This window comes from Alexandromys fortis, unplaced genomic scaffold (assembly GCF_014885135.2).
Source record: "Alexandromys fortis isolate MF-2015 unplaced genomic scaffold, M_Fortis_MF-2015_v1.1 scaffold_130, whole genome shotgun sequence".
In the NCBI taxonomy this organism is placed as follows: Eukaryota; Metazoa; Chordata; class Mammalia; order Rodentia; family Cricetidae; genus Alexandromys; species Alexandromys fortis.
The window spans coordinates 2,310,961-2,326,244 of NW_026068016.1; the positions used below are offsets into that span (position 1 = coordinate 2,310,961).

The following is a 15,284-nucleotide window of genomic DNA, read 5'->3' on the forward strand; positions in this document are numbered from 1 at the left end:
CAAGTGGTGGGTTACAAAAATGTGCCAACTATGCCTGGTTATGATAGGGTTATGCTCTGAGAAATGAATCATTGAGCAGTTTGTTACTGTATGAATACCATGGAGCATGCTTACACAACCTACTATACACTTAGATAACATGATCTTGGTGGTGTGTATCTGTGTGCGTATGTCTACATATTTATAGATATATCCTGTTTTAAGGCCACGACAAACAAAACACAATATTAAAGCAAAAAGAAAATAATGCAATTGAGTGGAAGATGAACACAGGACAAAGAGGCTCTCCAGTGCACCAAGGCAGACTGTTCCACAGTTAAGTGTATTCAGTGAGTAGGTGCACATCCTGAAATAACGATTAAGAGTTTAACATAGTCAGGCAGTGGTGGCGCACGCCTTTAATCCCAGCATTTGGGGGGCAGAGGCAGGCAGATCTCAGTGAGTTCAAAGCCAGCCTGGTCTGCAGAGTGAGTTCCAGGACAGCTAGGGCTGTTATGCAGAGGAACCCTGTCTCAAAAAAAAAAAAAAAAAAACAAACAAACAAAATAAGGAGTTTAACATAACAATCACCTCCCGGGATCATGGTGGTTTATCGTTGTCCAGCATTGGTGTAATACACAGTTGTGTGGGCTATGATCCTAACCTACTGGCAACAGAGGAACTTGACACACATCAATAATGGGGTGTCCTGACCACCAGGGTTTTGCTCCATTACGATCTTACGGGGTCACAACAGCATACATGAGTGGTGCTAATGGAAGCCTGAGGAGGCCCAGAACTGCATATGCATCCTCTTCTTGAACTGCAGGCCCAAGTTTCCAGCGCTACACATGCTCTTGCCACAATGACTGCCAGTCACTTAGTCTTGGGTTTGAGCTGGCGCTGTCAGCGTCCTCACAACAGCTAGCTGGACACCAGGGGAAACCTCAGAGCTGGTGGTTGAGCCCCTTCCAGGCGTCCACCTGTCTCCCAGCATCCGATGCCTGAGTCTGGGCAGCCCCTCCCCCCACAGTCCCCTTCCATCACTTCCCACCTCGGCACCTCCCACAAAGGGCACCAGGAACCCTGTGGGGAAGCTGTCCCGGCTCCGGTTCCTGTAACACTGAGGAATTTCTATGAAAGCAAGAATTCTATAATTCAAATTACATTTCCTCTCTCATTATCAGTTCTGTCACTTGAAAGAGGGCTGCTGCCAGGCGTGGAGGTGCACACCCTTAGTCCCAGCACTCAGGAGGCAGAGACGAGTGGGGTCTCTGTGAGTTCAAGACCAGCCTGGTCTACACAATGAGACTTAGTCTCAAAAAAAAGAAGAAAGAAAGAAAGAAATGCCATGCTGAACTCTTCTATAATATATATGCAATTGAATTTAAAAAATGTTTGTATTTTACTGAAAATGCTTTTTCTCAGAGCATATAAAATATTTGGGTTTTTATATTTATTTTTGTGGGAGTTTATTGCTTTTAAGTAAAGTAATCTAGGTAATCTAGGAGTGGCACTCTTTGTCAGACCTGGCATTTATTTGGGATTTTTTTCTTTTCCTTTTTATTTTATATTTTGCAAAGTTTCCTAATATTTAAATTTTCATATTTAGCTATTTTTCTTTGGTGAAGCACAGCTTTCTATTCATGGTCCCTGATCAATTTTAAGAGCTGAACAGCGTGGCTTGGCTGACTGCTTCCTGGGCAATCTCTCCAGCTTGAAGGGTTTGCAGGATACCCGTCAGCCAGGGATTGGAGGGACTCTGGAGACTGGAGCGTGTAAAGTGGCTCTGAATCATCAACCTCCAGCAACACGCTAGTGACCTTACAAGCAGGAGCTGGGTGTGTGACATTAACTAGAGAAACAACTGTCCACCCAACTTTTGCTTTTGGTGGGGAACCAATGCCAACATGGAAGCGGTCCACGGTTCTTGGCCTTGTACCCATGTACAAGCAGGCTGTCGCACGGTGACTGAACATTAAGTCCACCGTGGAGCAGGGACTCCTGCAGCATATTTTCACTGGGCAACGGTGTGAACAGCAAGAACAGCTCCGGCAGCAGCTGCTGCAGGACCAGACCCACCGCCCATGTGTTGTGTTAGCTACATGTGTTGACATTGCTTGTACAACCTGTAAGGAGACTGGGCTCACGGTACTAAATGGTGACGTCAGAGCAGCTGGGTAAATCGCACTGGTGATGAATGGAACGGACAAACCCCGAGCAGTACAGGAGGACCTGGTCTTGAACGAACAACCTGGCTCGGCAGTTGTGGCCGAGTTCGGAGTCTATGGGACAGCCACTATGAGTGACATGAGGAGGTGCTGGCTGGCAGAGGTCGGTTACAGGGCGGGGCCATTTTCTACCTATACTGGGTAGTGGGGTGAGCATGGTGCTCTTAGATCACTGAAGCTACATACCGTGGCTGTCACAATATTTTTAGTTTATTTGAAAATCCGAACATGTACTTAGAAAATTAAATATACTAAATACAGTAGACCCATGAAGTTGACTGTGTTGATTTACTTACATATAGGTTGCTGAGGATATTTCTGACAGCTTGGTAGGGGGCGAGTATCAGAATCATGTAGCTTACCAACATTTATAAGATGAAGGCTTGTATAAAATAGACACCGTCAGCAGTCTGCTTTAATCATTTACTACTGTGGAAATACACACAAATCCATTTTTAAAGTAAATATTTGGGATGGGGAAATAGCTTAGTTGGAAAAGTGCTAGATGTACAAGCTTGAGGACCTGGGCTTAGGGCCCTCAGAACCAATACAAAAGTAATTAATTAATTAATAAAAGAAAATCTAGGCTTGGTAGCCATAACGGTGGCCACAATCTCAGCACTGGGAAGGCAGAGGCAGGAGGAGGATCCCCAGCGTCTTGCAGACCATCAGGCCAATCAGAGAGCTGCAAGTTCAGGGACCCACATTGTCCCAGAAATCAGTTAACCTTGGTGCCCCCCACACATGCGCATCCCTGCACAGAGTGAAACGCCTCCAGGTGTGTGCTAGTGTAACCCACACTGGCCCTTTGTAGTCAAACGCTAATAAACACCTCAGCATTAAATCATAACTGGAAAAGCATTAACCAGGCTGGTGGAACAACTCACCCTTGCCTAGGATGCTCAAGACCCCAGGTTCAACGCCTGACCCACAAAACTATTAACTGTTGAACCATTATGAGTTCATAGCTTCCCCCATTGTCATGAGTTTGTATTGACTTTCTCTGCCAATCTTGAGCAGTTCCTCTCTCTAGTAAGTTGTATATAACCCAGAAAAAATGATCTCTCATAGTTTGTAAATGTTTTTACTATGTATAGTACATATAACATATCACCTCTGTATTAGTCTGTCTGTTATTAGTAAGAGTTCCTGTCTTAGAAGACTTGGAAGTTCGACAAGAATGTAGAATTCTACAGGGGTTGGTTCCGGACAACTGTGGAGCGCCATGAGCATTTTTATCCTTGCCCATATCCCTGTCTCAAAAACAGCAACAAGAAGACCACAAGAAGAGTATCCCAGTATAATGTGGGGAATTTGTCTTAATCAAGATCAGTTTATGTAATGCCTGCACTACTACAGGACGGTTCGCTAGCCGGGAACTAGGCTGGAGACTTAAAAACATGCATACAGACCCTCTTAATGTGGCTGACAATTGAGGCAGACGGAGAAGCCAATGATAATGGCACTGGGATTTGTCTCTACTGCATGTACTGGCTTTTTGGGATCCTAGTCTATTTGGATGCACACCTTCCTAAGCCCAGATGGAGGGAGGAGGGCCTTGGACTCCCCACAGGGCAGGGAACCCTGCCCTCTTTTAGGACTGGAGGGGGAGTGGGAAGGGTTGAGTGGGGGAGTGGAAGAGAAGTGGGAGGAGGGGAGGAAGTGGAAATTTTGAATGGTATTATTTATAAAGTAATGAAAAAATTATTAGAAAAAAACAAAAAACAATAAATTAATTAATTAATTAAAAAAATGACTGGGTTTGAAAAAATGCATACAGACAGAGACACCTGGACACTGGTCATCCTTGATACAAGAATGCCAACTTTATTGTGCTCCAGGGAAACTTATATAAGGACCCTTAACTGATAGCCACGCCCTAACTCGTAGGATTTCCAGCTGCAAAACCCACCCGAATTCACTCCCCTGACATCAGGAACTCGTGAGGGTCTCGTGCTCAGAGCAGCTGCAGGCACAGGAAAACAAGTTGTTTCACTCCAGCAGGCAAAGGGTCTGAGGCAAATGATAATGACAAAGCCAAGGGGCCAGGTTATACAAAGAAACCTGTGAGAATCACAACCGCAAACATTTGCTAAGACACTTGGCATTAAGGGGCCATGGTCAACTGGACGTGGGCACATATGTTATTGTGTTTCAAAGCCTATTATTTTAGAGATCAGCAGAGTGCTTACCAACGAGACCGTCACGTCAGGGACTTGCTTTAAGATGATTCAGTGAAAGATTATGAGGCAGGGAGGGACAAAGCAAGATAGACCTGTATTTATGTCAACAGTCACAGAGGCCGCATTGTGGGGCGCAGCCTCTTCTTCATGCACACCGAAACCCTTCCACAAGAAAGGATTTAAAATTTCTAATTCTTGGCAGGAGAGATGGCTCAGCAGAGGACCAGGGTTAGGTTCCCAGCACCCATATGGCAGCCATCTGTAACACCAGTTCCAGAGGATCCACTGCCCTCTTCTGACCTCCATGAGCACTACACATAAACAGTGCACAGACAAACCAGCAGACAAAACCCCCACACAAAATAAAAATAAGAGTCTTTTACAAATAATTTTTAAATCCATAGTCCTAACAAAGCACCGAATGATCTCTCTCCTTCAAAAACAAATCCAAATATCCATTAAGTCCATCACTGTGTATGGCAAGCTGCTGAGAATTCACAGAGGAGCGCCTACAGTCCCTTCTTTTCTGAAGATGTAAAAACAAAATTCTAGTAAATCAGTATCTTCAGCCTTGAGCATAATAGATTTCCCAGATAGTTCAGAAAATCTCAACTAACTCACTCGAGTTTGTCCCCAAGTATAAATGCCACAGACTCAACAGAGAATCTATAGCTGTCAGAAACATCTCCCCTCACGCAGGCTGGAATTAGGATCCCTGCAATCCAAGACTCCCTAATCTAGAAACCAGTAATCAGGCATCAGCCCTCTCCTGGTCAGTTTTGGTACTGCAGTCTCATTCACCCAAACCCTGAACTCAAATAGGATGCTGCAAATGCAAACCTGGGAGATTCTAGGATGTGGAGGAGTTTCTAGAGCCAGACAAATCAACGGCAGGAAAAATGCAAAGAAGGAAAGAGCCAAGTAAACTAGTAAAATATTGTCACTGCCTGGAAGTCACACGATGCCCATGACCCTCTCAGCTCAGCATCCCTCCATCCACTACCTGGAGGCTGTGCTCCCTGGGCGTGCCTCGGTGTTCTCTGCACGGCACAGGAATACGGCATGTTCTACAGGGCAATTGTGGGGACAGAGCGAGGTGACACCTGTCAGGCGCTCAGGGCAGGCAGCTAGCAGTCCCGGCACCACTGTACCCTCCACGCTGCCATCTCCCCGCGCTAGTCAAGGGCCTTTGCTAAACGCTCACGGAGCCATGTGGTTATTGTCAATGTTTCTCCTTCCTGTGACTGCTTAATGTTTCTCTCCTTTGGCGGCTGTGAGCTCCTGTGAGGGTAAGAAGCAGATTCAGCTTCACTCGTTCTGTGCCCAGGCACAATTCCCAGAACACTGCAGAGAAATTAAACGACTCTAGGCCTGGTGGTACACATCCTTAGTCTCAGCATATGAGGGGCAGAGGCCGGTGGGTTTCTGTGAGTTCCAGGAGAACCAGGGCTACCTAGAGGGATCCTGTCTCTAAATAAATAAATAAAAATTCCCAGGGAATATTATGAATAAATATATTCAGTACTGTTTTGGATTGAACCCTCCCAAGAAAATCATGCTGAAGCCCTGGGTGCATGTGACTCTGTTGGCTACAGTGTTGCTGCAGGTGTAACTCAGAGGAGATACACTAGAACATGTGTCTACAATCACCAATGTCCTCAAAAGACAAAAATGTGGGCATTGACAGAGACAGAGATGGGAATGTGGGCTGCAAACCAAGGATCAGGGATTGGATTTCACAACCAGAAACGAGGATAAAGCATGGGAGGTCTCCAGTACAGTTGCAAAGGGTTTGCTGGTTCCGCATTCTCAAACTTAGCCTCCAGGACTGTAAAATCACTGATGTGAGCTGCTTAAGCCCCCAGTGGTATTTCCGCATGGCAGCCCTAAGACACTAAGGCCAGTACCAATGCTGTGGTGGTGGCAGGGAGAATGGCCCCCAGAGGCTCATGTTTAAACACCTGCTCCCCAGTTGGTAGAACCATTTGGGAAGGATTAGGAGGTGTGGCCTTGGTGGAGGTGTGATACTGAGGATAAACTTTGAGGTTTCAGGAGCCCATGCCAAGCCCAGACCCCACCACCCCGCCTCCAACCTGCAGATAAGATGTAAGCTTCCAGCTACCGCCCCAGCACCTTGCCAGCCAGCCTACCGGCTGCTGCTACACTTGCCGACACGATGGTCATGGGCTCGCCCTCTGAAACTACAAGAAAGCCCCCACTTAAATGACTTCTTTTATAAATTGCTTTGTTCACGCTGTCTCTTACAGCAATAGAAAATTAAGGCACGTGTCATGCTTGTCTGTCATTTTAGAACTATGCATGGTGCCTCTACCCACCTACTCAAGCTTTTCTCCTGGTTCTCAGAGCTCTGATCCACATAAACTGTGTGTCAACAGCTTCCTGATTTCCCCTTTACTCATGGTTCTCTTTCTGTCAACAAATATGCTCTATTTAACAATCCACTAACAAAATTAACAACCGGAAGTATTAGTGAGTCAAGATTTAAATGAGCCACATGTCATATCTGTCCATTGTGACAGTTCCTCTCCTAAGATGAACTGTTCTGTATGCACATGTGCACACGGCCAGAGATCGATGTCAGTTGTCTTCCTCAACTTCCCCATGAACTTGCCAGTTTGTCTAGACTGGTTAGCCAGCAAGTCCCGGGGATCCTCTTGCCTCCTCCTCCTCAATGCTAAGGTAATACAAGTGTGCCACCATGCGTTGCTGTCTCATATGGGTGCTGGGAACCAGAGGTAGGTTTTAATGATTATTCAGTAAGCATTATATCAACTGAGTCATTGCCCAAGCTCATAGAACATGTATTTTAAAACAGAGGGCATGAATTTGTCTTTCATCTGTGATATAGGAGGGAATAGGAAAGAATTTTATTTTGAGACTAGATGGATGGCTCAGAGGTTAAGAATATGTACTGTTCTGCTCGAGGACCCAGGTTCAATTCCCAGCACCCATAGCTCACAACTGCCTGTAACTACAGCTTTGGGAATGTGATGTCCTCATGTGGGCATTCTCTCTCTCTCTCTCTCTCTCTCTCTCTCTCTCTCTCTCTCTCTCCCTCCCTCCCTCCCTCTCTCTCTCTCTCTCTCTCTGTAACCCACATATATAATTAAAAAGTAAAATAAATCTCAAGAATTGTATTTTTGTCTCTCTTGATGCTTCAGAGCTATCACTTTTTAGTTCACTGATGCAACCTGATCTAATAAATCAGACACATTTGTGATTTCCCAAGGAAAACCTTCCATAATTACTGACTTTTCTCATGAAGTAGTGAAGACTCTGTCTTTATAAAAACAAACTGTCCCATTGTCAGGATAAACTCTTCAGGAAGCAGGGACTATCTGCAACACAAACGGCTGAGGGGGCCGTGGCTTACTGTCCTTGCCAGTGCCATGGCCTCATGCTGGATTTTACATATGCTTCCTGAAATCCGGGACACTGTCGCCATGGTCATGAGGACTCTTGGCAGTCCAGGAGAGACAAGCAAAAACACAGCCGTGAAGAAACGCAACAGAAGGGTGAAGTCTTGTGCATTTCCACAAACTCAGAAGAGGAACAACTGAGGATGGGGCCGGGTAGAGCATTTAACCTTCGGTGGCTAACGCTGCCGGCAAGAGGGCTGTCACGATTCATACCTGGAGAAGACAGCGGAGAGCAAGGGCCACTCCAAAGGGCCTCGGGGAGTGGAGTAGTGGAGCTGCCAACTCAATTAGTGAAAGTTCTGAATGAAAGCAACGTAGACAATGTCTTTGTGCTGTATACCTGTAACCCCAGCACTCAGGAGGAGGCGGGAGAAAGGTGCCCTGCACGGAGCAACCCTGCAAGGTTAAAACCTCACCTCTGAAAGAGACGAGGGTTTGGTTAAACTGAAAGGAGACAGAAATGGAGAAAGGACTTGGTCTGAGTTAGACCAGGGATCAGCCTGTGATGCTAGGTTCAAAGGGAAGTCAGCCCTGGCAGGGGTGCTGGCTTCTCCTCCACCCCACCTCCTGGCCCACAAGCTGTATCCCAGGGGAGACAGCCACAGGGAGACTTGGGAACCCTGACACATGCAGTCCTGTCATGGATGACCACAGTCTCTCCCATGGAAAGGCAGTACTGGAAAGAGGAGAAAGGCCTGACAGGGAAGGGTGATGGGAAAATGACCAACTCCCCAGAGCCAAGAAACAAACAGAAAAGAACCTGTAAGGAATGGATAAAGGGGTAATGTGAAATGCCACACGGTTTCTGACAAGAAATTAATAGATAGGGCACCAAACACACAAAAGATCTAAATCCCTCCAGGCTGTAGACAGGAGCAGGCAGATCCCTGTGAGGTCTAGATCAGCCTGGCCTACACATCCAGCACCAGGTCAGCCAAGGCTACATAATAATTTTTACAAATTCAGTTGGTAGCTATCAATAATCTTCAACAGCCCGTGTTTGTATTATCTATAAAATTCTTAATTTTCACCATCTATGGTGTGCTGTTTGGAAGTACCCACAATGGGTGCAGCCACCACATCTGTGTAGTTCCAGAACATTCTATCACTGGAAAAGGAAACTATACACATTAAGCTGTCACACTCCTGCCCTCCATCTTCCTCGGCTGACAGAGGCCAATCTTCTGTCTCCATGTCAAAGGAGTTCCTACTGAGAAATTGGAACGCAGGGTGCTTACACTTCTGTAGCTGAAGCTCAGCTTATGAGGCAAGCCTGGGGCAATAGTTCTCAAATAACAGGCAAGTCTCTCTAGAGAACTCTCCTTTGGAGTGATGAGCCCCACAGAAGGGAGAGACTCCGCTGTCTGATGGGACACCATCTTTGTATACCTACTAGAGGCAGAATGAACAAGGCTCCATCGGGATGCTCCTCGTTACATCCTGGACTACCAAGCACACCGACACTCCCAGATACTGAACTCACAGGAAATCCTTCAGTCTTTGCCATTTTTCAAGCTCTGCTTTTGAGACCCAAACTTCCACCATCAAAAGAGTGAAGCCCAGACTCAGATCTAGGTCTAGGCCAGCTTCCTAGCACTAGGAAGTGGTTTGCTTCCTTTGGGGCCCCACCCTTCTCAGGCTCTCATTTCCCACCCCTTCCTTTGAGGTGGGGAAGGTTTGGTAGAAATAATTGTTCTTTCTGGGGCGGGTTCTCAGTCTCCCAACATCTTCGGGGAAATGGCAGGGACTGACAGGGGACAGGGTGGACTACCTTTCAAAGCAGTGCCGTTTTTGTTGTTGTTGTTATTTTCTTTTTTTTTTTTCAGGAGAAATTGGTGTACGGAAAAAAAAAAAAAAAACCAACCATGTCAGAGGTGCACAGATGTGAACTGAACATGAGGCCTTTGAGCTCAGCCAAAAGAATCAGGTTTTTGTTTTAAAATGGAGACCAACACTGCTCACAATCAGGCAGCGAGGTCCTAGTCATCCTCCACTTCCCCTTCACCTGCCTTGGCATCCTACCTCACCAACTGCTTCCCCATCACTGGGTGGAAAGGGTTTGCCGCCTGAACGCTTAGCCTGCTGATTTTAGTCTGGGGCGCCCACAAGCACGGAGCCCCAGGCCCACTGAACCTCCCCACGAGTTCTCAGCAGTAGCGGGGGGCAGGGGTTACTTTATTTCTTTTGATGGAGCGAGTGTGAAAGGCCCCCAACAACAATACTAGCTCAAGAAAAACCCGCACCTCAAACTGCAGAAGCCTGAACCCAGAACTGTGCCAGGTTTTGGCAAAGTCCAAACCTGGAGTAAACCTGAGGAGGTAGGATGCAAATTACAACTCCGTGAAGAAGCGCCTCCCCCCCCCCCCCCCCCCCACACACACAAGTACCTAACTTTGCTCACTGACATACAAGAAGCCTGGCTTTACCCCCAACGCTCTGCACTGCGTCCCTTCCACAGGTGTCCTGGAGATCCTTAAGTCCAGGGGAAGGCGGTGCTGCCTGTGCCTCATCATGCTCTGGGTGCTCGTGTGAGAAGGTCCCACATTTTCTCCCGCCCCGGAGCTCAGTGTCCGTGGCCGTGTCCTCGAGAGCTCCCACTCCCCAAGGCCCCCGGGCGCCAGCCACACGACCCAGGAGGAGAATCCGCCTCAGAAAGGCGGAGGCTCCTGGGCTGCGGCTGGGAGGTGACAGTTTAGCTCGCTGCGCCAAAAGTAAGGCAACTCGGGAAAGTTCCCGGAGCTTGCCCCACTTCCTGAAGCCGCCTCCCCACGCCCCACACTCCCCGGCGGCCGCACGGACCTGAGATGGTCTCCTGGTATCCCTTGGTGAAGAACTGCATGGCGGTGGCCGCCCTCCAGGGCGTCTTGAGCAGCCCCTGCCGCTGGGGGTCCTCGCCCAGAGAGCGCAGGATGGACGAGTAGGCGGCCGCCAGATTGGGGAGGTTCAGTTCGTTATCCTCCTCGCTGCGGGGCCGCCCTGCCTTCCAGGCGTCGGCGGGCTGTGCGCCCTTGGCCTCGGGCAGCTGGGACTTCTCGGCAGGCCGGCTGGCCCCGGGCCGCGACAGCTCCCGCTCGGGGAACCCATTGGTGCACCTGGGTCCCCTCGGCTTCTCCGCCGGCAGCGGGCCCGTCTCCATGGACCCGGCGCGACTGCTCCCGAGACACCCAGGGGTGCTGCAAGCGCTGCGGCTCAGCTTCGCCGGCGGCCGTGACCTGTGGCCGTCACCGGCACAGGGTGTCAGCCTGGAGAGAAACACTTGGAACGAAGGGCAGCGGCCAGCTGGGGAGCTCCGCCGCGCCTCTCTTTTATGGCGGGGCGACTCTGCCGGCGCCGCGAGGTGCCCTCATTGGCCCGAGCCTCTTGCGTCACGGCGCTCACCCCGCCCCTTAGCCCCGCCCTCCTGATTGCCCCCTAAACCCCGCGATTGCACAAGATTGGCTTCAGGTTAGACCCCCTTGGTTTAGGAAGGGAAGATCTGAGTCAGCAAAGCGACAGGAGTCAAGGGAGCTGGAACCTCGGGGAATAGGGACATCTGGTCCACCTCATTTTCGAAGTGCAAAGGGGGCGTGGTCGCAAAAATGTGGTCTGGTTGCCCTGTGGAAGATGAACTAGCAGGTGACCTTGCTGGGGCAGGAAGGGTGGAGCAAATTAGCTGGAGATAAGTAACTCCAGGGCTCTTTAAAAAACATCTTTTTTTTTTATTTACTTTTTAGTTTTGTTTTATTTTGTTTTGTTTGAGATTACAATTAAGTTCATTTCTGCTTTCCCTGTCCTCCCTCCAAACCTTCCCATACACCTTCCCCCCACCTTGCTCTTTCAAATTCACAACCTCTTTTTCTTTAACAGTTGTTACATCTGAGTGTGTTTCTAAATAAATAAGTACAGCCTGCTCAGTCTGTATAATGTCACATGTTTTTATGTTTTCAGGGCCAGCCATTTGGTACTATTGTGCTCTTCCCTGGGGAAGTCTCTTCCAGTCTCAGCGGATCTTGGTTATCTGGCGTTCTTTGTGATGAAGACATCCCATTCATTCACCACCATCACCCGGTCCATGCTCACGAAATGCCTGTTGTGGTGTCATTCTTTTGTTTTGCTTTTTGAAACAGTCTCACTACATAGATCTGTCTGGCCTGGAATTCACAGTGTAGACCACCAGGGAGGCCTTTAATTCACAGGACCTGCCTGACTTTCAAGTGACGGCATTAAAGACACGTGCCCAACCTCTCGGGCTTGCTTTGAAGGCTAGAGAAGTTGCCATTAAAAACTTGTGCAAGGGTTAACATGTATGTCACACAGCTGCCACTCTAGAGACCCTCTGCCCACTGTCAAGGCATGAGTTTCAGAGAGAGTCCCTCTGCCTAGGAAGATAGAGTACTTGTAAGCGGCCAGATCCCTACACCACTGTTTTAACCTCCCCTGACCCTGTCTCTCACAACGATTAGAGAAGCTTGTTTTCCTCCATTACCCTGAGTCTGGTGGTCAGCAAGAGGACGGGACGGCCAGCTACATCCTCTAGCCTGACACGGTGAGAAATGGCAGGAACTGCTCCTTGGCAAACCAAACAGTGACATGAGCAGACAAGAGGGGTGATGGCTCAGCAGCTAAGAACACTTGCTGCTCTTCCAGAAGACTTGAATTCGGTTCCCACCACATCATCAGGCAGCTCACAACCATCTATAACTCCAGCTCCATGATATCCAAATCCCTTTGCCCTCCATGGGCACTAGCAATCACATGCACAGACCCCCACACAGACACATACACATACACATAATTAAAAATAATTTAAAAAATCTCTTAAAGAAGAGTAGATGATGAACTAGGCACCTATGTTCTTCTTGAGATTCGCATGATTGAAAACCACCTTCCAACCAGCAATTAGGATGAGTTTAGTTGTGAGTCATTTGGCCACAAACCTCCAGACATGAGAAGACAACAGTCCTCAATAACCCATCTCCTGCATAAAATGTCTCCCTAACAGCTTTCCCAAGGATGTTTCTGTAGACCAGGCTGGCCTTGAACTCATAGATCCACCTGCCTCTGCACCCCAAGTGCTGGGATTAAAGGTGTACACCACCACTGCCCGGCCTAAGGCTTCTCCTTAGAGCAAGAATCCGTTCCTCTGGTCAGCAGCTGAGTTTACCACTGCCTCGCTTGCTTCCCTGCTGACGAGCTTCCTGCCTGTGGTAAGCCTCCTGCTGGCTAACATTTGAGGTGGCCAGGACTTTGACCCTGGAAATATTGATTTGCAAGTGAAAAGGTGAGTGTTTTCATTGACAACACATGTGTGTCTTGTGGAGAAATAGGAGGCTGACAAATTTCAAGTACAAAGATCCATTCCCCAGATGTTGGTACAAACTAAAATGTTATTGACCAACTGGACTTTTTTCTCCTTCTTCTTCTGGTTTCTCTGTGTAACCCTGGCTGTCCTGGAACTCACCCTATAGACCAGGCTGGCCTTGAACTCAGAGATCTGCCTGACTCTGCCTCCCAAGAACTAGGACTAAAGTCTTATGCCACCACCACCCAGCTCGACTGGACTCTTAACCAGTAACATATGCTTTGATTTGATTGTTTTCTTTGAGATTGAGGGAAAAAATATGTAAGATAGCTTTGCTCATTGGAAGGATTATGTCATAATTCCAAAGGTGAATTTTATCAGGCAATCAAATTGGTTTTTTTTTTTTTTTTTTTTTTTTTTTTTTTTTTTTTTTTTTTTTTTTTTTTTTTTTTTTTTTTTTTTTTGGTTTTTTCGAGACAGGGTTTCTCTGTGGCTTTGGAGCCTGTCCTGGAACTAGCTCTGTAGACCAGGCTGGTCTCGAACTCACAGAGATCCACCTGCTTCTGCCTCCAGAGTGCTGGGATTAAAGGCGTGTGCCACCACCATCCGGCTTAAATTGGTATCTTATGTGTTTAAGAGTGTCTTATGATGATTTTCCAACTTATAAACAGGTATTAGTAAGCCTAAGACTGGACCAAGCAGAAGATAAGCCCCCGGAATTGTCCTATGCTAATAAAGCTATTACTGTAGCTTGTAACTCATATTTATCGGGCATCTATTCCAAATAAACATTCAGGAAAGAAGCATGAACATGCTTTAATCTCAGAGTCACCTAAGACTAAAACAGGAGAAACGAGGCACATAAAGACCTGACACATAGAAAGCCCAGGTTCCTACCCCCAGCGCTGTATAAATCAGACATGTTGGAAAAAGGCAAGTGGAGGTGGTAGGATCGGGAGTTCCAGATCATCTTCAGCTACCCGGAGATTTTGAGAGTAGCCTTGGCTAAATGAGGCCCTGTCTAAATAAATAAACAAAACAGAAGAAACGGTGAGCATTGGCCTAGCATGCTTGGGCCTAGGCTCCATCCTGAACACTGCCAAAAAATGTGTGTGTGTGTGTGTGTGTGTGTGTGTGTGTGAATATAAGAAACATGCATGTCAGCAAAACTTTTAAAAGCTAATTATTACATTCCCATATATATCAGATATCAAATATAAATCAAGAAATGACCATCAAACTGTTACAGGCATAGCTAGAGGCCACATTTAAAAAATAACTCACATGTTTAACAAGTAAAAACAAAGATACCATGGGAAATGTGTGTGTGTGTGTGTGTGTGTGTGTGTTTTTGCACATAAAGGTGAGCAAGTACATGCATTCATGGGGAACAGATCAACATCAGGAAGCTTCCTCTGTTTTTCTTCATCCTGTGTTTTAAAATCTCACTGAGCCTAGAACTCACCAACTGGACTGGTCTCGCTGGCCAGTGGATTCCAGAGTCCTCCTGTCTTCATTCTTTTTATTCTGGGATTACAGGTACGCACTGCCACACTCAACCTTTTATATGAGTACTGGGGATCTGAACTCCGGTCCTCACGCTTGCACAGCAAACATTACCAAGAACTGAGGCTTCGCCTCAACCCTGGGGAGATAATGAAAGACTTTGAGACACCTTAGCACTACTGCACCCCCCATCCTGGGAACCAGGCCTCTAGCATTAGGAGGCACCTTAGCACTACTGCACCCTCCCTTCCTGGGAACCAGGTCCCTAGTAACCAGCCACGCATGCACAGGAGCTTTGAGTACTTTCCATCCCCATTGTAGTCTTTCTCCAATAGACCCGGACCCTGGAACTGGGATGAGACGACCTGCAGGTGTTCCTCCTTGTAACCGCCATAACATTGATCAAGTAGAGTTAGCTGACCATTGTATGAACTAGTCAAAACAGTTGACAAATGATTTCTGGACTTTCCCTTTGATTCTGTACTACCCCCTCCCTGATTTTGTAAAATTTTTTTCCTTTAAAAGAACATGTAAAGGACAAAGCAGGAGTCCTTCTCCTCTCAAGGCTGAGGGACCTCTGTCGTGGCAGAATAAAAAGTCCTCTTGCTATTGCATCAACCGTGCTGTGACCTCCTCCTTGGTGGGGCCTTAGGGACCAACAATA

At 47.4% G+C, this 15,284-nt stretch overlaps 1 protein-coding gene across 2 annotated transcripts in view; it reads right to left on the bottom strand.

Moving 5' to 3' along the window:
• The window catches only part of Gch1 (GTP cyclohydrolase 1), a 33,349-nt gene extending 22,213 nt beyond the window's left edge, over positions 1-11,136 (bottom strand). For both annotated transcript variants that reach the window (XM_050162371.1, XM_050162370.1), the window contains exon 1: positions 10,633-11,136. In XM_050162371.1, coding sequence (XP_050018328.1) covers positions 10,633-10,969 — 337 coding nt within the window. In that variant the 5' untranslated portion in view covers positions 10,970-11,136. The remainder of the gene's footprint in view (positions 1-10,632) is intronic.
• Positions 11,137-15,284: the final 4,148 nt, after the last annotated feature.